General features: G+C 32.7%; 1 protein-coding gene across 3 annotated transcripts in view; it reads right to left on the bottom strand.

The window, feature by feature from the left end:
* Positions 1 to 14,501: 14,501 nt before the first annotated feature.
* Positions 14,502 to 24,509, bottom strand: part of LOC106790840 — a 165,261-nt gene continuing 155,253 nt past the window's right edge. For 2 of the 3 annotated variants that reach the window (XM_014756047.1, XM_014756055.1), the window contains 2 exons: positions 19,305 to 19,447; positions 14,502 to 17,031 (listed from right to left, as the gene is read on the bottom strand). In XM_014756047.1, the coding sequence (XP_014611533.1) occupies positions 16,916 to 17,031; positions 19,305 to 19,447 (259 nt within the window). In that variant the 3' untranslated portion in view covers positions 14,502 to 16,915. The remainder of the gene's footprint in view (positions 17,032 to 19,304; positions 19,448 to 24,509) is intronic. The other variant, XM_014756062.1, reaches the window with a different exon arrangement.

Raw genomic sequence — 24,509 nt, 5'->3', positions numbered from 1 at the left:
AATTTTATTCCGTCGAATTTATAACAAATTATTTGTTATCGTATCATTTTATTGTTCCTATTATTATCTATTGTTTGATCGGTATTTTATAATTTTTAATTATTCAGTCTCACAGATTGATATACATTTTATTTATCACAAACGAATATTATATGTTTGATTTTAACTTCTAAAGGTACGAAACACGCTCGCGTTGGCTTTTCGCGTTCATCTGACACTGCGTGTTGTTTAACACGCGAGGAAAATCAACGAAGTTTTTATATGCCTATTCCTCCACTTCTTCGCGCGTTTATACGTTTATATTATCTCGCCTCGAAGATTTACATCGTTCGATATCGTTACGTTTCGAAACAACATTGTAATGTACGCTGCCGTTATGCATTCACGGTAGAAAAATAAAAAAGGAAAAAAAAAAAAAGAAGAAAAAAACTATATTGCAAATAAAAAGAATCAACAAAACATCGAAGAAGAAGACATTGAAAAAATAATTTCTACGGCTGTATTGTCAAGGATCATTGTTTTTTCGATAACACGATGTCCTTGAATTAAATTGATAATTTTATATGCAGATAGAGAGAGAAAAAAGAACCGACAATATAAAAAAAAGGCAAGAAAATATGCACTCGTAACAAGTAACATTTACAATTTTAGGGTAATACCTGTTGAAATGCATAAATCATACAAATTAGTAGCCATCATAACTATTATTTATCGTTTATCGGTAATACGTAAATTAGGTTTACTTAAAACGTAGACCGAATGTTATCTACAGTCGTAATTTATGTACTTTACATCGTATCTACCTTGTCGTGCTATGGTAATACAGTTTTTGATATTTACTAATTCTTATTTTTTCTTCTTTCTTTTAAATCAACTTCACGTAATAATAATAAAAGGTAAAGTCAATTTCAAATTGAAAAAGATAGAAATTCAAATAGAAAAATAAACTAAGTGCAAACGTAGCTAAGTATTATATTATATATATATATATACATATATATATTGATAGATAAAATATATCTTCGGATTTATAACAATGCAGATATTTTTTTAAACGAAATCGAAGAATATTTTTCTTCTACTTTTGATCGAATTTCAATCTCATATTTTAACTACTTGCCACTTGTGAATTCATATACATATAACCACCTATATCTTATTATTCTTAAAATTAATAATTTAAGTGTATATTAAAATTTTGCTTATTTACGTGCTTTCTTATGCTTAATTATTTTAGATATAAGAGGTATTTTAGGACATATAGAACTCGTACTAGTATTCTCATTATAACTTTGGAATAACGCTAGGGAAACATAAAAGATGAGGATCTTTTCAATTTAAAAATGAATATAATTCAAGTCAGTTTGAATTCGATTCAAATCTCGTGAATGTACCGCCCGTGCAAATGACTTAAACTAATTTCCATCGTACGTTTTGTTCATTGTACTCATTGCTCCGGGGTTTTGTATCACGGATACCTTAGTTGGCCTTTTGTGTCGTCCATTCTCAGGGGTTGGGATGGGGGTTGCTTAAGGGACTAAGGGGAGAGAGGAAATTTTCTTTCTTCCTTGACACCTTTCTCTTTCTTTCTATGGTGGACAGCAAGGGAAGCCAATCAAGAAGGTAGCTCGTCAACAGCAAGTATTCTCTTTCGTATTCTTTTATAAAGAACGGGTACTTTTTATTCCACCCGACTGTTTATTTTTTTTCCTTAACGATCCTAAGCATCTTTTATCTATCCCTTGGCGAAAGCACACCCCTTATGCTTTCGTTTATATTAAACGTAGCTTATGTTTAAATCATGAGTTCGCTTCCTCGTCATTTGGATATTCTATCACTCTGAGGTTATATCCCAAGTTGATCGTGTTTCTTTACTTTGCTATTTAAACAATTTAGAGACTAGAGTAGATAAAGTTCGCTTTATTTTAATTTAAACATTTGTGTTCCCATCTTCGTTTCATTTCTTTCCTTTTTGCGATTGAATTTAATTCAAGTATCCTATCTCTCGATTAACTTTTTTTCAGTATTTTTTTTTTTCCATTAATATTTTTGTAAGCAACGAAAAGTTCTATTTATACGTAATAGAGATAATTAATTGAGTGGTTAGAAGTAGCCTGTGTATAGAGAACGCGTGATAAATCTTACCTTAACTAACTCTAATATTTCGATATGGTACAGGCGAGCGGGAAAACTTTGTAATAAGATGTATCTGCGTATCTCCTTCTTCGAACTAATATGCTGAGTTTACAGCTATCTCTATTTTGATTTATATGTACTATAATATATACATATATGCGTTTGTGTGTTTGTTTCTATCTTTGTGTTTATAACGTCCGAAGCATTCACATGTCCAAGTAAGTTCGGTTCGATCCATTTCGACGTGAAAATCGATTGAAGAAGTTAAGAAGTAAAAGTTCGTGAAGATCGTTGAAATTAATGATGTATCTACTCTTGAAAATGGAAGTAGTCACTTTAACCAAGATGTCTTTGACTTCGCGTTTAAGTTTAACTTCGATACGTGTTCGCTAACGTTTCTCGATTATCGTACTCCCAATGGGGACCAAACTTCTGACAGCAAACATCCTTGCATTTAGGGCGAATGGATATCGTCGTAGAACTAGCCTAATTATTACTATAATAACGCGTACGAACTGAATCATATTTTAGTTATTTTCTTATGCGAACGAGAGTTGAATATATATCAAATATGAAACAAGTTTTGGAAACGGGCGTTAAGTTACATGGAGACGAAAGAAACGTCAGGAATTTTACGCAAGAAACTCGTTTTATAACGTGTTACACGACGAGACGTATACATACCAGGTATTTTCCATTTATTACATTGACTCTTGGTGACTCTCGCGTCAACTCCTGTCAACTTACCTTGTCATTTTTTTGTATAGGATAAATGGATAATATTAAATATAAATACGCGAGAAGAAATGTGCTGCGTTAATAATATCCAACCGTTTTAGGTTTTTTTTATTCAAAAATGAAATATTATGTTTATGTAAATATTACGTGACAATAATATTAGACGAATAATTTGAAAATATAAAATAATGAAAATTGCTATTATTTTTCCACGAATTAAATAATTATAAAATAAAAATCTATAAAATGAATTATTTATCAATAGCTGTATATATTCAATAAATATAAAGAATAATATTAGTAAAGTACATTATAGTGCTCGATATATCTTAAATGATTGACAATTAATACAAAAAAATGTATATTATAGTCCAAAAGCACTCAATACTAGTTCGATTTACCGTCCTCTTCGAAATCCAACGATAAACTGAGTCATCTATGAAAGTATTTTTATCGAACGTTATTTATATGTCTTATCGAAGGATTAACATAATAACATACAGCCATTTATTATATGTTATATATATTTTTATTATTCTGACATATTTATCGCACATTTATTTTGTATATTTTTATACAATCAGCAACAAAATATCAACTAATTTTCATAGATGACAATGTTGTATTCGACAGACTATCGACTTTTAATAAAATTTGTATCGTTATCAATCCCTAAAGTGTCAAACTTCGAAGAAAAAAAAGAAGAAAATGATAGTGATTTAAAAATAGATCTCAATTTCTTAGATATCATAGTTTTCAATTTGACGAAAGGGGTAATATCACGTTAGATCAAAATCTAAAGTCTTGTCGTTGTCGATTCTTGTGATATGCGAATTGCCAGCACGTCGTATTTCGAGCTTTGACTTTTAGCCCCTCGACAGACACATAGATGTATCGCAAAGCCTCCGGGTGCTTTTACAACGGCTAACGGATTTAGCGATAAAGTATCACTTCGACATTCTTCTTTTGGCTTCGCGTAAAATGTTATCCGAGCTCGTAAACGCGTCTCATGGGACGCATTCCAAAGCTGCCTTATATGCATACGTTATACCTTTACGATATCGGAAGTCGAATACACGAAGACGATCTGCCATATGTTTTACTCTTTTGCTACGTACTGTAATACTGTATTACTCTTTGACTTCTTATTTTTTTCTTCTTCTCACATTGCCGACAAAGCTTCCTCCTTTTTCTTTTCCTTTCCTTTTTCATCTTCTTTCCTTTTTTTCTTTTTCTCCCTTCGAAGAAGACTTTACGAGTCATAGAACGAGTCTACGCATTTTCATTCTCGTATCTTCCGTGAACTTACTTCCCTACGTAACCATAGTAGTATACACGTGAATTTATTTTTATTTGCCGTTAGACGAGTTACTTTGCCACGAGTATAAAAGAAAGATAGAAAAGTAAAAAGAGATAGGAGAGACAAATAAGGCGAGAGAAATAAAAATAAAGAGAGTGGAGGAAGAAAGTTTCTTTCCGAAAGACTCTTAGTATAGTCGACTACTTATTTTCTCATTTCCTTTCTAATTTCTTTAAAAAGAACGACTTACACAATTTTTAGATTCGAGAGCTGCTCGGTCAAATACGTTAGATTATAAGTTTATTCAGCTCGTTCGAATACAAAAGAATCGTTTCTTTTATTTTTAATTAAAACGGATTTTTAAGCGATGAAAAAACATAAGAAAAGAACAAACGAAAAAAAAAAAAAAGAAAATAATGAAAGAAGGAAAGCGCATTTCTAGTTGGCTGATACGCGAGAGTAAAGACAATTAACATTTTTATCGGTAGTGCGCGCGCTTGTTATCGGCAAATTTTCTCTTCCATTTAAAATACGTTCTCCTTAAATGGTCCAATCAAATAAATGATAATTTTGTCTGAAGACAATTTGGATCCTAGCCAAAATTGGTGGACACAGTCATGCCGTTGAGTTTTCCTCGTAACTTTCACGGTTGGGTTGCGCGAGCTTTTAAGTCTGATTGTGACAATGGTCGAGAAGATATTCTTTACTTTGAAATGTTTCTGACGTTTATAAGTATGTTTGTATACGTATACAAAGTTTTACGAGTAATATATTATTCGTTAATTGCTTTGAAATGCGACTTGGACGATAAATTTGATGACTTATTTTATTCTGTATTAAATCCCTATCCCATTCTTTAAGATTCCACACAAGTTTTATTCCGTAATAATATATTCAGACGAAAACAATTTTTGATTTTATAATTTAAATTTAATGTAAATATATTTATATACACGCGTTACGAATTAGTTGTAGACAAATTGTTTAAATTAAACTCTTTATACTGCAATGATTATTCCGAACTAAATAAATTCGACTCATTACTGATTTGTATTATCTATGATTGAGTGTTTCAAAAACGTTGCTGATAAAATGCACAAAATTCGTAGTCATTGTTGTATGAAGTGAGGCCTACATGCACACACACACACAAGAGGTTAAAGAATATTTTATATTTTAAAAGAAAATTTTTTTATAATTTTATTGAAATATCTGTAATATATAGATTATATCATAGTGGACAAGATATCGAATATATTATCTTCTCTACTATATTCCTAATCTTATCATCTTTTTATATACGATATCGAAAGAAAAGGATAATAGAAAATCTGCTAGCAAAAGTAAAAGAAGAAAATAAAGAAGAAAAAAACGGAGTAAAAGTATGGGATAAAAGAAAGTTCAAGATATTCTTCCAGATCCTTTTTCAAATCTGACGCCTGCTCGATTTCACGGTAGACTTGCGAGAAATCGGAATCTGACATGGATCGTGTGTCCGCGCTGGACCACGAGGGAGTCTAACGATGGGCTGCCACCAATGAATTCAAGAAACTTTTGCGTTCCTAGATTGGCGGGGGKAGAAAGGAATGAAGGAAGGAAGGAAGGGGGTAAAGAGGGGAGGTGGAAGAACAGATATGTTTTCCGATCCCAATACGACCCTGTCCAATCTAACTTCCAAGAGGAGGTCATCACGCGTGGATGAATCCATACATACATACAAATCACATGTGTCGTTCAATCCCAATATTGCTGAACGAATTCTCCTATTTTTCTTACAATAAACTCGAATGATCTCGTATCGAATCATAATTTTCAAAATATCTGTCCTATAACTTCGATACATCTATTGGCACACCGTATATATGTTATAAAAGAAATGGAAAAAATTGCAATAGAACAAAATAAAAGTCATTTAACGTGGAGTCGTGATATTTCAAATTTGCAACAAAAAAATATTTCAATTAAATTTCTTTTTCCTTTCTTTTTTTTGTTTTTTTTTTTTTTGGTCCGGACCTATACGCGTTATCATATGCGTGAGAATTAAAAATTAAAACGTGAAAAATAATTCCTATTATTTTTCGTTAAAATCTTGACTGACTCGTTGTTAAATAAATTATCTTCAAAAATATGTTACACATTCGTGACTTATGTTAGACCATTTTCATTTCCATTCCCCCCTCTTCGTTTATCGATTCGATTTGGCGTGCATGTTTAACGCGATGACAAGCAAACCAACCTAATTTCGTGGACAAATATTTCAGCAGCAAGCGATATATTGTTGTTTAACATTAACTCGTTAAATTGTGCTGCTTATTTCTCGAATATCTACGTAACTATGTATAAATATTAGCGATATCACGGCTCTGTCCTCGGGATTTTTTTTGTTTAATTTCTACCTTTTTCGGTATCAAGGGATCGCACGATAATTTGGGAATTTCGCTTTATCAGTGGTTGCCGAAATTGAGCTAGGATCACTCGAAACGCTCTCACCATTCGAGATGCTACCGTCCAATGTAATTCTGCGCGGTGAATAACGATCGTTTCGCGACAGCTCGCGTTCGAATATTTACGATTTTCAGAGAGTGAGAGAAATAATAGAAAGAGAATGAGAGAAAGGTAGATAGGGTAGATAGGTGTGTGCGTGTGTTTCGAAATATCGCCCGTAATTAATAATAGGACAATAAACGGACCGCAATTACTAACAGGAGAAAGGTACCGAAAGCTTCTCTCTATCTGTTTGCCTCTCTCTTTCTCTTTCTCTCTCCCTCTCTCTCTCTCTCTCTCTCTCTCTGTCTCTCTCTTTCTCTCTTTTATACTCGTTTGACCATCTATCTTCTCTCAGATCGTATTTCACATATGTATATACATATCTCTATCTTCGTCAGACGCATTGCACATCGATAGTTTTCAGTGACATTCATTTTAGTCGGTCGACGATGCCAAGTCGAATATCGACGAATCGTATATCGTTTATCGACGAGATTTCACATCTGTAAATCTTTCTGACAGGGTGGCACCTTAATTGGAATCGAAATTAATTAGTAAAAGGTCGCAATGTTCTGGCACGCGTTTATACGGTTCGATGGTTGTGACGCTTATGCTTTTCGCAACCTTTTCTACTCGGTAGATTCGGATGAATTCTGAAAATGAGATTTTTCCATGCTTCCCTGCGTATAAACGTATCGGTAGAAACTCGTTCCCATTGTATCACCGATACGTTCAAACTACGAGCTCGTAGCGGCATCTATCAAAGCGTGTTTTGACCGTTTCTATGTTGCTACGCATTCGGATTTGGCGAATACTCCGATTTGAAATTACGATATTGATTCGTATAATCCTCTTTATAAACCGGATCTCTGTATATATGTAACGTATTTCTGCTTGAGTACGTGCAAAGTAAAAATATACTGAATTGTATTATTATTCTACGGGACCTATGGAGAGTATCCTGATTAAATTGGATATTAACTTTGATCATAGATACAGACAAATGACTAACTGTTAATCGCTAACGCGCAACGTTCTTTCTTTCCAATGAATTACCTAACATAATATCGACGATTCTTAAGTTTTTCTATTGGAAATGTCTGAGAGAAATAGAAAATCTTACCGGTAAAGCGATTAACCCAGTTTTCAAACTTCCTCTAATTTGGCTTCTGAAACATGTTCTGAGTGGAGTTAACCAATGTTTATTTGTACATGCTTTTTGAACACGTGAACTGTCGCCGCTTATCGACCTATCGCGAATGGTGGCTTGTAATATACTCAAAGCTAACTTTGAAGTTTAACTTATGAACATTTTAGACAGATATATATGTTACTGTCATAACCGGAAATCCGCCATTGCTAGTAATTCCTTGGCATTCTCATCAATACAAAGAGCATTCCGATAAAGTCGGAAACAGAAGAATTCATACAGTTTTTCCTAAGCATTAAACATAATACTTTGATATTCTATAGAATATCAAATTACTATTTAAACAACGTTGAAGAGAGTACATTCTCGGGACAGGTACACACAGCCATATGCAGCCCCTCCCCCCCAAAACAACCCATATAGGCAGACAACATTTCTTTCTAAACCTGTTTATCTTCCGATACGATTGGGAACAAAAGATACAGATTTCCGTGGAAATCTCTATGAATATCTGTCTAACTAATGTCTAGAAAATATAGCCTGAACCATTGCAAATCGATTTATAACTCGATAAGGTATTTTACACGTAGGAAATATCAGAGATTGCAATGCTATAAATTGTCCAACTTTGCTAATTCTTTGAAAAGTTTTGGTAAATATTTTTTATACTAAAAGTGAATAGATTTTAATAAAACTTATATTAAATTAAAGTACACGCTTTTGTCTACGCGTAGAATACCATATCGAGTTATACATTTAGCACGTAAAGTTCAGAAAATGTCAGAGAATGCAATGCGGTAAATTGTGCATCTTTGCAATTTCTTTGAAAAGTTCTGGTTAATATTTTTTATACTTTTAGCAACCGCATTTTAATAATTCTTATATTGAATTAAAGTGCACTCTTTTATCTACGCGAAGAATACCATATCGAGTTATACATTTAGCACGTAAAGTTCAGAAAATGTCAGAGAATGCAATGCGGTAAATTGTGCATCTTTGCAATTTCTTTGAAAAGTTCTGGTTAATATTTTTTATACTAAAAGTGAATAGATTTTAATGAAACTTATATCAAATTAAAGTACACTCTTTTGTCTACGCGTAGAATACCATATCGAGTTATAAATCAATCTGAAAAGATTTATAAAATGGCAAAGAATGCGATGCTGCAAATTTTTCTTACTTTGCCATTTCTTTGAAAAGTTTCGGCAAATATTTTTTATATATAGTATATCGTACGAACGTACAACGATTATTCTTATTTTGATTTTTTACGAATCGGATTACAGATCGGGTTTTATCAATTTCGAATTAACTCACTCGATTCGAATGTAAAGTTCTAATCGATTTGAAATCTAGTTTATTCGATATTTTTTTATCACACGCCTGACTTAACAAATGTTATCTTTCGTGTACATAGAAATATATATATATATATATATATACATATAAAATCAAGGATTTATAACGAGTTAGCAGTTACTCTGTTATCTCGCTATGTCCAACGAGCAGTCATTCTCATGGGAATACCTTTACAAAATAATGCTTTCTCTGTCATTCCTATCGTGGGTCAAACAAATATTCTAAAACAAATTTATCAGCATATACGCATCTGTATACACACATAGGTATAATACATATACACCTACCTATCTCGTAGTTGCTGTTGTTAGATTTATTACGATTTTTATATTCGCACATAGAAAAAAAAAGATATTCACTGTAATCTTGTATCCCCTTAGGTTAAAGTAACTGAAAATAAAAGTCGAAATCTCTCGTATTTTATTTTTCAAGAAAAACTTGAATGCCTTTCGGACGACGTTCCAACGTTCGTTCTATGGACCATAACGAGACGAAGCTGGATGCCGTTAGTACTCGTTACGTGCACTTGTGATAAAGAAAGAAAGAGAAGGATATAACGGGTGAAACATTTAAAATAGGTCACTTGAACAAACCGATTGATATTGGTGATAGAACAAAGTGTGTCAGACAAAATTTACTTGATTTCGAGAATTGTATAATTATATACTGATAATTTTTTTTCTAAGTGAACGTGTAGAAAAAATATACGAAGGTCAATTTTGTTTTTAAAAAATAGAACAATATTCTTTTCTATACTTTCTTATTACGTAAATTATTTTTCTTGTCAATACGATTAGTGCTCGTACTTCTCACTTCTCGAACTAGTTGAAATCGTTTTTGTTCTATACAGTTTCCCGGCACTAAAAGCTTACAATATAACGGTCGAGAGTTAGTCAATTAGTTGTAACGTTTTGGAAATAGTATCGTTTGTCGATACAAGATGTCAGAACTATTGCAAGTTAGTTGCACATTTTTCTTTCTCTTTTTAAAGTACAAAACAAGTATTAAACTTACACGAGTAAGCATTATAATTTATTATTATTTCCTACAAAATTTGTTGTGTGATTTATATCGTGAATAATGAAGATCAGAAAATTATGCAAATCTATTATACACACACACACATATATATATATATAAATCAATTATAATAAAATATTAATATTAATATCGGAAATATATATAATCGCTGAAATAAAATAGTGCGTTCATGTTATTAACTTTTCATTAATTAAATTAGTTCATTAGTATGCTATGCATATATAGGGTGTCCCACATAACTCTAGTCACGATTTTTTCAGTACTTGCGATAACCTGACAAAAAATACTTTAAACAAAAATTGATTTATTTTTGATTGACTAAACATTGCAATAAAAAAAAGTTCGAAAAAAATTTTTTATACAGTTGCCTCTCTGGGTACTTTGCAGCATACAGATTTGCTGCTTCACGTGGCATTTCTTTTACATTCGCCAAATATTTGCAAAATATCAACCTTTTCACTGTTAGTATACATTTTCTATAAGTTAACATTAAACTGCGACTTGCTACCGTGAATAAACTTTTAATATTTTTTATACTTATAGCAACCCCCCCCCCACCCCTGTATATACTATATTATTGATTCGTTTATCATTATTCCTCGTTACTGCAAATGTTTTTATCAGTTTTATCATCGTATGACTGTGTACGTATAAAAGACATTTTCTCGTGCCCATTTGTATTATAGTTATCATGAAATCGTAACATCGGACGATGCTCGCCAAGTAACGAAAAAGATGGACATGCACGCGATAAGCTTGGAACTTGTTAGATATCTAGTTACTTACAGCTACCCTACGATTTTCATCGCACAAATGTCAGTTCACATTTTTCATCCTTTCACGATGTGGATATGCGCGACCTCATGTTTCCTTCTTTCCTTACACAGAAACAATTCTTCTTTGGTTTTCTCATCGGTTACGTACGCTTAATAATCTTCCGTGACGTTTCATGAATAACGCAATGCTTGCCGTTAAATTTCTAGCTTTTTGTTCGTTATTTCAAGATTTTTATCATCTATTTTATAATTGTATAATAATTCGTAAGAAATAAGTTATAATTATATATATATATATCATGTTTCTGACAGATTTATCAATTAAATATTACAATCTAAAATATAAGAATAAAAATATTCTTATATTTTCTTCATTTAACAAATATACTTTTTAATTATATTTTCATTAAATGTGTATCTCTGATGACGCAAGTTAAATAATATTAAAATTTTCATAATTCACAGATAATAAATAAATTCAAATGAAAAATACTATCAAATATTAGATCAAAAAACAAAATGTCAGTTGTTTTTTGTATTTTCGGTTTTATCTCGAAATATCTGACATAAGATATAAAAACGGTTGGTTTTCTTACTTGAAGGATTTAGGTTTAAGCATTAGATCCTTACGGGCTCTTAGCCCTACCACGTGAGAGAGTGTTCGAAGTAACCTGGAGAGGACCAAGAGCAGACCAAGAGAAAACGAAGAGGAAACTAAGAGTGGAGGTAGTAGCATTATCGACTAGGCTGAAATGTTCTTAAGAGGAAGGAGACTTCGTCGATGCTTAGGCACGCGGTTTCCTAAAGGTTTACCACTGAGACTGGACTAGAATGACAAATCGCTGCTCTAATGATCGTATTGAGTAGATCTTGCTAAGATATATCATCCAAGATAGAGTGCTACAGGACATAAATGCATTAACGTAGCTGACCATTACCCACGAGCTGGCTTATCGTAAAACTGGTACGTGCTTGATCTGAACTTACTTCGTTCATCTATCTTTCATAGAACAGATAAAGAAAACGAAAAAGAAGAAGAAGAAAAAAAGACGATAAAACAAGTTAGGTATAGAATATATCAAGAAGTTCTTATCACTGAGCAATTACATATGTGTTCGAATAATAATCATTCACATCAGTCTGTTAATTTACTTTCGTCAACATGTTTAATTCATTTTATTTTTATTTTGTGCCTGAAATTAAAAAAAACACGTTGCATAATTTTATAAAAATAATTAAACTCGATTCGAGATAGAATTTTATTATCAAGAATGGTACGAATTGATGGGTATGCTTTTGCAACGTTTTCCTGTTTTTTTTTTTTTATTTTTTCCTTCTCTCGATTGAACTCATAATGAATTTAGTGACGAATAAATTCGTTCCCGTCTGACATTTTTAAATTACTCTCGTTTTATAATTGTTTTAACTTTATCGTCGAGTTGATTGTCATTTTCGATATTATACGACATATACCATTAATAATAACAAGAGAACTGAACAAATATATGAATTTTAAATTACAGTAATGCGTTTCACACAAAAAAGAAGAGAAAAAACCCTTTAAGACTTATTACATACATCCGATAAAAATTGTTAAAATTTATCTTTGAAATAAAATATAATTAACGATATCGGGGATTGGTATAATGTACATTTATATTTAAGATTAATCAATTATTTGAATATCAAATGAAATTTCTTAAATTGTATCAAATATATCATCATCATTATTATTATTATTATTATCATTTTATAAAAGACCAAACGAAGGTATAGATAATTGTAAGTGAAAATACAATTATGAGAGGACGAATATAACGAGAGAATATACCAAAAGTTGCTAGCGTTGCTTGGAAGAGAAACGTTTGAGCCAGCTGAATATCCATCGGTGATTCTCTACAATACTATCCAGAATAGTATCCCTTGTTTGTAGGTACGACCAAGGATATAACGCTAGGGGGATAAATAGAGTTCCTGGAGGACCTCAACGAGGATCGATGAAGCAACGTCCAATTTGTCGTTGGCGTTGTGTTACACTTACCGTAGACTTATTCCCCTTCTCTCGTATTCTCTCGTATTCTCTCTCACACCATCTCTATTTCTCTGTCTTTGTCTTCCTCACTATACCGTACTTTCAGTCACAGCAAGAGAACACATTTCGCCAACTCCAATCTCCACATACCCGGAGACTCTCCGGTGTGAATCGTAACACGAACGTAGTTACGGACATTGTGGTACACGTTTTCAGCCGAGTAACGAGAATTCTACCGAGACGTGGCCACTATACGAGAGAGATGAAATAATAATCATTTTGACCGTATTATATAATTTCGAATTTTCTTTTTTTCTTTTCCTTGTTTTTTTTTTTTTTTTTTTTTTTTTTTTTTATTTGTAATACGCGTAACGGAATTGAACAAAAAAAATTCGTGTTAAGTATATAATATAATATTCGGACAATTTTTTTTACCGGACTAATGTGTGTTACGTAACGTTGATATATATTTTTTTCGTTCAATTGAAATCGTTAATTTTAACGNAATTCTACCGAGACGTGGCCACTATACGAGAGAGATGAAATAATAATCATTTTGACCGTATTATATAATTTCGAATTTTCTTTTTTTCTTTTCTTTTTTTTTTTTTTTTTTTTTTTTTTTTTTTTTTTTTTTTTTTTCCATACTTACGTATAAAATTTCTTCATTATTCTATTTTATAATATTCGGACAATTTTTTTTACCGGACTAATGTGTGTTACGTAACGTTGATATATATTTTTTTCGTTCAATTGAAATCGTTAATTTTAACGTAGTAAGGATTTATTTTTTTTCCCTTTTTTTTTAGTTATTAAATTTTAGAAATTAATATACCCGAAACATTTCCACTTTTATCTCGTGTTTTTTCTTTTTTCTTTTATTACGGATGGATTCTACATCGAATGTTTTATCGACATCTTCGTATGTAATTATTGTAGGATCGATGATATATCGTTAAAAAATTGTAATAGAGAAATAAGTGGAAAAAAAAATGTTTCGAACGATAGGCGAGCGAGGCACGTTTCGTTCTCTACGGTCAATTCGATTGATCGATCGAATGAGTGCTTATCGAGCGTTTAAATTCCATTTCGAGTATGAAACAAACGTTCTACATCAATGCTCTTTTATGCTTGTGCGAACGTCACGATTTTAACAAGGTCCACGGTCCATTCCCGGAGAACTCGTTACACGAACATAATTGCTACGATTTCGTACGCCCCAGTGATTTACATTTCACTCTGAAAGAGTGAAAACGCGTGAGTATGGAAGTACAATAGTGTGTGTCTTGTCTATTTTATCTCGCGTTTCTCGTATGTTAGACTTAATTGCTTCGCTTCGCGTCGTTATACTTGAAAGTGCATAATACAAGACGGTTCAAGTCCTTTTGATTATATTAAAGTAACGACACTTTCTTTCTTTTTTTTTACATCTTTCCTCCTTCTTCCTAATTTTTTCTTTATTTTTTTTTCTTAATCATCACACTTAAACCTTTTACCCGTCATCATTATTCTTCTACGAGTAAATGTTCTCGTTAAGAGACAATTAACGAGAACAAAAAAATTGTTTACCATTTCAAAATTGACCTTACCCACTTTTTCTTAATATCACCATCTTATATTTTATTACAAAATATGCAATTTATACACTGCGAGAAGATATTTTATTTCTACTGTCATACCTGGTCAAATCCATGGAGAAAGCATTGCAGTTGTTCGTAGTTAAAGAAGATTGAAACTTTAGTTTGTCATTGATATTCTTCAGCTGAAATTGAAACGATAAGATGATAACGGATGTAATGAATTTAATGGAAAATAATTGTAATAGGGGATAATTCTTGTAAAACGCGTGTGGTTTATTTCTTAATATTTTTCACTCTCGACGAAAGCTCTCATAATTTTTGCCTTCGTACGTAATGTAATAGTTTGCCGTTCGGCTCGACTTTTTTTTCTTAAATATCTCACATTCCTTTTCCCATTTTGCAAATATACATGTATACCTATCTCTATCTCTATCTCTCTCTCTCTCTCTCTCTTTCTTTCGTATCATCATCGATTCTCGAAGTCTTTGCGAGGAAAAACTATTTTTAACATTTTCGATATCGCACCGTGAATTCGCTGTAGGATTTTCGAGAAACGAAGAATCATATGCATGTAAATACATATATACATACATCCATACATGCATACATGCATACATACAAATAAGTTGCCTATAAATATCGCGCGAAGGAAGAGAAAACGAAAAGGCTTATTCTCGCTCTGTTTCTCAGGCGTTGTTCCTCGAAAATTCGACAGACCGATAAAGAGTAGTTTAAATCGTGTTCTTCGTTTTTCGATTTTAGACGCTACGTAAGCGAATCGTGCTTACTCGATCGGACGAATAAGGATATTTCTTGGTCAATGATATATGTAGCACGCGTAATCGTTCTAATAGAACATTTTTTTCTATTTGCGATTGGATTATCAGATCTTTCTTCTCCTGGCCGTTTCATATTTCTTCGATAATAAATTATTATTATTATTATTATTATTATTATTGTTATTTAAACGCGCAGAAAAAAAAAAACGTTTCTATCTCATTCACCTCTCGGGCCACATGTTAAATCGTATTTCATTATTAGAACGATAATTATAATTAATTAATTAATTAATAATAATAATAATGTTCATTTGTGTGAAAAACAGCGACGTTCCTGTTTTTCCTTTCTTTTTTTCTTTTTTTCTTTTTTTTTTTTTGAGATATTTTTTCTGCCACCGTCAACCCAAATCTTACCTCTTAATTAATCTATCTTACTTCGTAAGACAGCAAGTAATTGATCGATTATTGGTTCTTATTCAAGTGATAACGACTAGTTTTTAAATAATATCGAGTTATTACGAATCCTCGACTTTCGATTTCCGCTTTTATTCCATTTTTTTTTTAACGAATCTAATTGTAAATGAGCGATTGTTGGACGAGAGATAATGCGAATCTCATTCTCATTCTCATTTCTTGCGATCGTGTCGTTGTTGTTGTTTTCCAATCTTCCATCCGTTTAAATACTCAACGTTGTTCCCCTACCCCATACAAAGCCACCCATTCACCCGCCCTCCACCAGTTTTCCTCGAATGAAAATCTCCCGAAACAATTCCAACCACTCGAGAAAATTTTCTCACCGGAGTACTGATATAAATGTAAACCACCCATCACATTGTTTTAACAACGAAGCACGATAATATTAATTTACGACAACGGTAAATAGTTTACTATCGGTATTTCAATTTACGACAATAAAAATATCATTCATCTTGTCATAATTAGCGACGGCGTTGATTTCATTATTCTCATAATGAATAACAAGAATACGACGACTATTATATTCGATAAGATTATAATTTAGTTAATTTTAATCAAACAATTGCCGATATAATTCAGGTCCCCATATAAAATCACTTTTATTTAACAAATTTCTCTCTTTCTCTCTCTCTCTCTCTTTCTCTTTATCTACCTGCTCTATTTTTATTCAATTTTCATACTTGAAAATCTGCAAGGAAAGATAAAACAATAAGCAACGCCGTCGATCGTACTTTACTTTTCCAATTTTCACAACATTCTCTCTCTCTCTCTCTCTCTCTCTCTCTCTCTCTCTCTCTCTTTCATTCATAAATATACCCCTTTTCGAAACGATAAAAAAGTTCGTACCACGTTAATAGCGACGATAACGTTTTTGCTTTTTTGTATTTCTTGTTTTTTTTTGTGTTCGATTTCTTTTTATTCTTATTTTAATTTTTGTTCGGTCACACGGTAATAGTTTTCAAAGTGTCATCGGTCATCGCACGCTCATCTTTATCTCATTGTCAGTTAGAACCGAGAAGAACGCCTTTGTGAGAGGGTAGCAGGGTGCATTGTCGAGTCTTCATCTCAGCACCTGAAGCCTTCCTAGAATGGCGAATAGGAAGAGGAGTAGGGAACTCCAGACATCCGCTTGAATGTCGCGAGAACCACCATGATGCAACTCGGCTAGGCTTTCTCCTGAAACATCGGGGGTATACACTCAAACACTGTAACTTTTACAGAGAAGGTGAGATTCTCGATGAGAGAATGGGAGGAAGAAAGTGCTATTATAGGGCAAAGGAGGATGCTCAGAGAGGAAATTCTAAAGGTAGCAGCAGCCCTTGTGTTGTGTCGCTGAATTGAACCTTCTTTTTCTTTCTTTATTTTTCTTTCTTTCTTTCTTTCTTTCTTTCTTTCTGTTTTTTTATCTATCCTTCTCTTGGCACTGAATGGCGTGTCTTCCGTGTCTATACGTACCCTTCAACAATACTTTTCGCGACTTTTAACATTTTATAGTTATTTCGGGATAAGAAATCGTTGAACTACTTCGAACTTTTTAACAATGGTCGTAATATTATTTTCCTTCGACTCTTCAATTCCAATCAGTTTTTCCACCAAAAAATCTCAGACGTCGTTTTAGATTTTACCAACTCGCGTCGTTTACAACAAAAAATTGATTTTCCAAATAATACCGTGGATACCATATTGAACGAACATTTGTCTTTTTTCTTCTTTTTCTTTTTCTTTTTCTTATAACGTTAATAAAAAAAAATATACTTAATAGAACGACAATGATAATACCATAAAACAAGACACGCTTAGTAGAAAATAATCCTCTATCGGGAGAAATTCTTTTTCTACAAAAAATATAATTGTATTTTTAAAGAGACTACTCGTGTACGTCGTCCGTTCATTCGTGTAAAATGCTAGGAGATTGTTTTCGTACAAGTGGATAGAAAATGGTGGGTGGTGGAGGAGGAGAAGAAGAAGAAAAAAAGAAGAAGCAGGAGGGGCTTTATCGAGACAATATTTCGATCAGCATCGAGGAAAGTATCGATAGCTGAATGCTTTCTCGGTTAACAATGGCGCTTCTAGTTATAGTGGGAAGCAACATATCGCTTTCTGTGCAACATAAAGGATAGGTGGATGAGGCTTGATGGAATTATGGTTGGATAATCCATACATCTATTTCGTGGTATGGTGTTCACTTTATTCCATCGGGATTTGTTCTAAAGGATCAATCGAATGTATTTTCTCTCTCTCTCTCTTTTTTTTGTTTTTTTTTTCATCCCTTTTTTCTATGTGTGTTTTGTTAGATATAAAAAGAGAGAGGGGAGGAAAAAAAAGAAAGAAAGAAAGAGAAACATATACTGGCGTTGTGCAGCAACAGCAACAGCAGCAGCTTTTTCAGCAACGACGAGTGCGTTACTTCCGCGAGGTTAGTGCTCCGATTCGCGTAAGGGAATAAAATAAAAAAAAAACGAATTGCGTTTGAAAATATCGACGAGCTCGATAGTACCCACCAGGAGAGAGAAAACGTAAATGCGATTTGAAATTGTAACTAACGTATTTTCTGAGAAATTTGTCACAACGTTATTTATTTTGAGATTCGATGATTAATTATATTAATTATTCGACACCGTGTTGAAAATTTGACACATAAACGACGTACGATATTTCGGATAGTAAATAAAAATAGATTTTCGTTATATTGTCGTAATTTTGTTTTAACGATTGCGATTGGAAAATATTAAATAAGGTGGGAAATTTTTAATGCAAATGTTTATACCGGTTCATATTTTTTTTATTGTAATTATCCTATTTTCTTTTTTTTTTATCCCTCGATAAGTTAGAACATCGCTAAAATTCTTATTGAGAAATAACTCGTGAGAAGTAAGTAATTGGAAAAAAAGAAACAAAAAAAAAAGAAAGAAAAAAAGAATCGTCTTAAACGAGAAAACCTACTTATCGTATCTTATCAGGGATGAATTCTTCACTCGTTGATCCAAATGTTACGTTTTCAATTTTATCCGAATGTCTTCCGAACGATCGAAAGGTATCGGGATACAGACATTTTCTCCCGTGAGAATAAAAATTCTGATATCTGGTCTAAAATATAAGTACGTACATATATTATATATATATACGATACATATATATATGTATACGTAAAATATATATACGTATCCTATACACACACATATATATATATATATATATGTTGCGGTAGGCCAGGATCGAGGTCTTTCTCGTCGCTCTTCTTTCGTATGAATATTTGAGTGCTTATCGATCGAGATGAAAGAGAAAGAGAGATAGAGAGACAGAGAGAGAGAGAGGGAGAGAGAGAGAGAGATGACATCGTATTTCGGTAGACGGGTATTCACTGTTAGTAGGAAAAGAGTGGTAGTGGAGTGTGAGGATGAGAGTTTAGTCTGTACGAGGAAGCAAATTTTATTCTATTTTATTCTCACCGTTCAGGACATGTACATGAACCGTTGCAGGCAGATCAGGCATGGTGGTGAGCATGCACGTGTAGTTACCACTATCCGCTGGTCCGACCCTCGCTATGCTGAGAGTAGAGTTGGCCCCTTCCTCCATTAGGTCCGTTTTCACGCTAAAACAAATGCGACTCGTTGAAATTTTCATTTCAATGTATATATATATATATATATATATATATATATATATATATATGTATTTATGTATGTATACATACGTATACGTATACGTATAGGAAACTTCATCTCCGCAGGATACGAGCTTTTACGAACGAAATCGGAATAATGTATGCGGAATAAAGTGTCCCTTCATGTACGATCATCATACGACAAAATATTGCATCGCAAATGCATTCGTCGTTCTGTGTGCCCTAATATTTATCGTTGTTTATTATCTCTCTCTCTCTCTCCTTACTCTTTTTTTTATTTATTTATTTATTTAATTCTTTTTTTCTTTTTAATTTTATTATCATGTCACACGAGGTCCGCGAACGTGCTTATGTGAGTAATTTAAAAGAAGATATGCTTTGCTTTAATTAAATAACGCTACGTAATAAATGTAAACCGGGACGTTTCGTGTCGTTTTAAAAATCACGCATTATTAATTTGTTCCCTTAACAACATCGTATATTCGATCTAATGTATTATTTATTTATTTACGGAATTTATGAAACAACGTCGAGAGAGAAAGAGAGATATAATACGAGCTTGACAATGTATTTATAAAGTTTCATAAAAAGAATGCGTGTGTACGTGTGTGTGTGTGTGTTTTTGTTTTAACGAGTAAAATATCATTTGAATTTTTCTAGAAAAAAAAAAAAACAATAAGACAAAGTATGAGTAGTATTTGATTACGTGTGATAATATAAAGGTGTTTAGGAAGAAATTGTATTGTAAAATGTTAAGTATAGATAAAATGTATACTGACTCGTAAACTGTAACGATCGAGTTGCTGATGAAGTCCCAAGAAAGGGACGAAACGTACAACTTGTTCGAAATAAATCGTTTATAAAGATTTAATAACCGTCCAAAATTTCCTGTGAGACTTATGTGAATAAGACAAACATTTCAATTCGATCCGAATTATAATCGAACATAATTTCTAACATCGTTATATTGTTTTTCCGTTTATATAAGAAGAAGAAAGTTTTATTCGGTCGTGTATACGCGAGGAGTCAGTCGATCCGATCAAATGTAAAACGCTTTATGAAATCTTCCTGTCGTTATTGTCCTTCCTTCGCTTTGTTCCTTTGCCGAGGATAATGGGAAACATTTCAAGAGTAAAAGAGTTTCTCGAATTTCTCATTACTACCAACGAACATGCAATTCAACCTTCTCCATTATACTATATTTCCTTTTTCCTTTTTCTCTAAAGTCTAATTACAAACCTCCATCTCAATCTCCTAGCCCCCCGATCTAATTTTATATTTTAATTTGATATTAAAAGTTTTTCCGCAAATCTCGAAGTTAAATAGTAATCGCGCGTAACGATTTTCTTATTGAAACACATATAAATTTAAATGAAACAAAAAAACTCTCACGTATATATTATACAAATTTAATATTAAGATTAACGATTATATCGAGTGTAGTATAAACCAAAGTAAAGCGAATAAAATAAAATTAATATTACTCGTCAAATTTCTATCTCCCTACCTAATTTGAACAATTCCAACGAGGTACATTCTTTTCCAAATAATTATTCGAAAATAAATATATACTCCTCCTATTATTATTAATATTATTATTTGTTTCTTATTGCTTTAGATCAACACGAAATAAAATATAAACGATAGATAGCTCATCGAGACGCGCTAATGCGAAATGAAGATATTCGCGGCCCAATATTTTTCATCATCATTTTTCTCCCATACCTTTTATATGTTTTTTTTTTTTTTTTCTTTCGCTCGTTTTTCGCCTCGCTTGGCGGATCGATGCGGTGGTTCAGTGCTAAATTAAAAAAAGAAAAAAAAAGAAAAAAAAGAAAAAAAGAAGAAGAATAAAAAAGTACAAAATAAAAAGAAGGGGGTAAGAAAAAAAATGACGAACGCGTAGGTGGGGGTTGGCGGGGGGCGGGGGGGTGGTGTATCTCGGTTTCTCGAGCGGGCAAGCGACACTGGCATTAAGTAGGTCTCCCTCTTCTCGTTAGAAAGCATCTCTACTTTTCTGCTTCTCCTCGAGTAAGAGAAGAATAGCGCCGACGACCTCTTCCTCGAAGTACGTTAATTGCTGGTTTCAATTTAACAACCGCGGTTCTCGGGAGGAATGGGTGGAAAGGAGAAGAAGAAGAAGAAGAAGAAGAAGAAGAAGAAGAAGAAGAAGAAGAAGAAGAAGAAGAAGAAGAAAGTGGATAGGGGAAGTGGTAGATGGTTTGAGGGGGTTTGGGGTAAAGGGGTAAAGTTGGAGGTTTGCCTCAAGGGACTGCTGGCCCGTCTTCCGTTCGTGCACGCTTTCTCGGAAAGCTCGGAAAGGCGAATGAAAAGATGGCGGAAAGTTCTATTCTATTTTGATCGTGTTTCCTTGCAGGGGGGGGGGAGATAAAAATATTTTACCTACTTGTACGTTTTCTTTTTTGTTTTTCTTTTTGTTTTTGTATTTGCTTTTAAAAGATTTCTTTATATTTGTTTGTTTGTTCTTTTTCCTCTTGTAGAATAATAAATGAAGGAAGGAGAATAAGAAGAAGAAGAAGAAAAAAAGGGGAACGAAATGTTGGAGAAGATTTTTATTAATAGTGGTAGACGACACGCGCGACAAAAATGAAAATTGTGTCTACGAACCGCATACTTTTTTAATCTAATTTTTGTGCATTACTGATATATATAAAGAGATTCAATTAAATATACATATATATAGAGAGAGAGAGGGAGGAATTTATTTTCCCCGAAAGATAGTGAGATAAGGAATGTTAAAATAAAAGAGGGGAAAGAAGAAAAAAAAAAAGAGTAAAATACTTATATCTTACAGAATCGGTGGGGAGGGGAGGGGGAGGACTCGGCGTAAGCTCTTAATCGCAGTCACCACGATTCTCGACATGATTCACGTTTATCCGTTTAACCGAACACACGCGGCGGAACTAACGTCGGGGAGAACGGTTCTCTGGTGGTAAGAAAAAGTAGGATAAAGGGTTTATCTCGTATCAACTCTTGAGAGAGATAGAGAGATACAGAACGCGTAGAGGGGTGGAAGAAAGAAGGACAAGGGAAATAAAAAAGGGTTGAGAGGCGTGGGTGGGTGGGTAGAAGAGTTTAATTGAAAAAATTCTTGCATTGCAATTTGTTCGCTCGTTATCTTCCAACGACAATGAAAAAAAAAAAAAAAGATACAGAAAGTTTGTGAAAAGATTGTTTGCTGATCCAGAAAGGCCACGACGATAGACTCATATATATATATGTATATATAGTTATATACACGTTCGTTAATACAACGACGTAGTATATATTTGATTTCGCAGCGGAGCGTAGCGCTAATTGCGTCGCGAACCAAGCGAGAACACCTATTTTATGTAAATAACGGGATTACCCTTCTCGAAGTGGAAATCCCTTCTCTCTGCGTGCAACTTCAACGTGATGAAAAATGGCCCTCATTTAAAGGAACTTAGCCCTTAAATTGAACACCACCAACACTTGGACAATTTATTCTGTAGTTTTCAATTGAATAATTAAGAAGTCTGTATTTGTTAGTATAATTATTTTTAATTACATGTAAAATGTATAATATTATATCGTTTCTCGCAAATAATTAAATCTGAACTTGTTATAAAATGTATCTGGTTATGATTTAACATGCCTTCATTATATTTGATGAAAAGATTTTTTTCTTGTTTTATCAAGGGGATCGTTGATCATATAAGAATTTCTTTAGCTTTTTTTTTTCTTTTTTATACTTTCCTTTTCTTTTTCCTACAAATCCATCCTTCTACTGTCACGATTTAATAACCGCGAAGTGAGTCGTAAGCTTTTATTTTGATCGATCGTTACTAATATAATATAATAGGAGCGTGTAATAGTTGATAACGGACAAAAAAATGCCAAATTTGGTCGACTTATTTCAGTGTTTCGAACCATCGGTATACGTAAGTGACACTTTGATGAATTAGGATAGATTATCATCAATTTCGAAATTTTTATATGATTTTATTAAGTATCGTTTGTGTGATAACGATATATTACCGGTTTAATAAAAATAAATAATATAACAATAACAAAAAAAAAAAAGATAAAAATTAAACGAATACATAAATAAAAACAGAAATTGTGTGTGTGTGTGTGTGTGTGTCTATACATATGAATAATAATACTTTTCAATCACTTCAATAAGCATCATTGTAAAATGTATCCTTTCCTAACTAATGTGTTTGAAAATCCATTATCCGAGCACCAATCTGAACCAAATTTCGATTATTTGATCATCAATTAAGCGAATTCTCGAACGTACGAATACAGATTAAATACACTTTGATTATCTCCATTACACGTGCTTGCATTTGCGCATCGATAGATTACGTTCGTTCATTTGACTCGATCTTGTAAATTGTCTACTTCCATCTTCCTCTTTTATTTTTTTCTTTTCCCTTTACTTTACAATTTTTGTTTGTTTGTGACGATACACTTTGGTTGATTACAATCATTCTTAGCGATTTGAATCTTCGATGGGGAAACGAATAAAATAAAATGAAAGGGGAGAAAAAAAAAACAGCTGAAATAACAAAATGAATCGATCTCACTTTATTTTTCCAGTTATTTCCCCCCCCCCCTCTCTCTCTCTCTCTCTCTCTCTCTCACTTTTAAAGAGTAATGACGAAGTAACTCAGTTCAAATTTCATTCTTTGCGTTCGTATGCAAATTTCCTTTCGATGCCAAATTTCCGATGGATTTAATATCCGCACGATTTGACGATCGTCGAATTTCTTTCCATTCTCTTTCATTCTATCATCGTGCCCTATTTCCTATCTCCATAGACGGAACCATATATCACGCATCGATTAATCTCTATCGTTCGACATACATACGTATAATGCACCGATAGATATTTCCTTCTTTTAAATTTTATATAATTTTACTTTTTTTTTCTTTTCTCTCTCTTTTTTTTTTTTTTTTTTTTTTTTTTTTTTTTTTTTTTTTTTTTTTTTTTTTTTTTTTTTTTTAAAAATTTTCTTTTTCATTCGTTCCTTCATTGCGA

Source organism: Polistes canadensis, unplaced genomic scaffold (assembly GCF_001313835.1).
Source record: "Polistes canadensis isolate GaletaPanama2010 unplaced genomic scaffold, ASM131383v1 scaffold_7, whole genome shotgun sequence".
Taxonomy (NCBI): Eukaryota; Metazoa; Arthropoda; class Insecta; order Hymenoptera; family Vespidae; genus Polistes; species Polistes canadensis.
The sequence above is the reverse complement of the archived record's forward strand: the minus strand, read 5'-3'. Positions and strand labels throughout refer to the sequence as shown.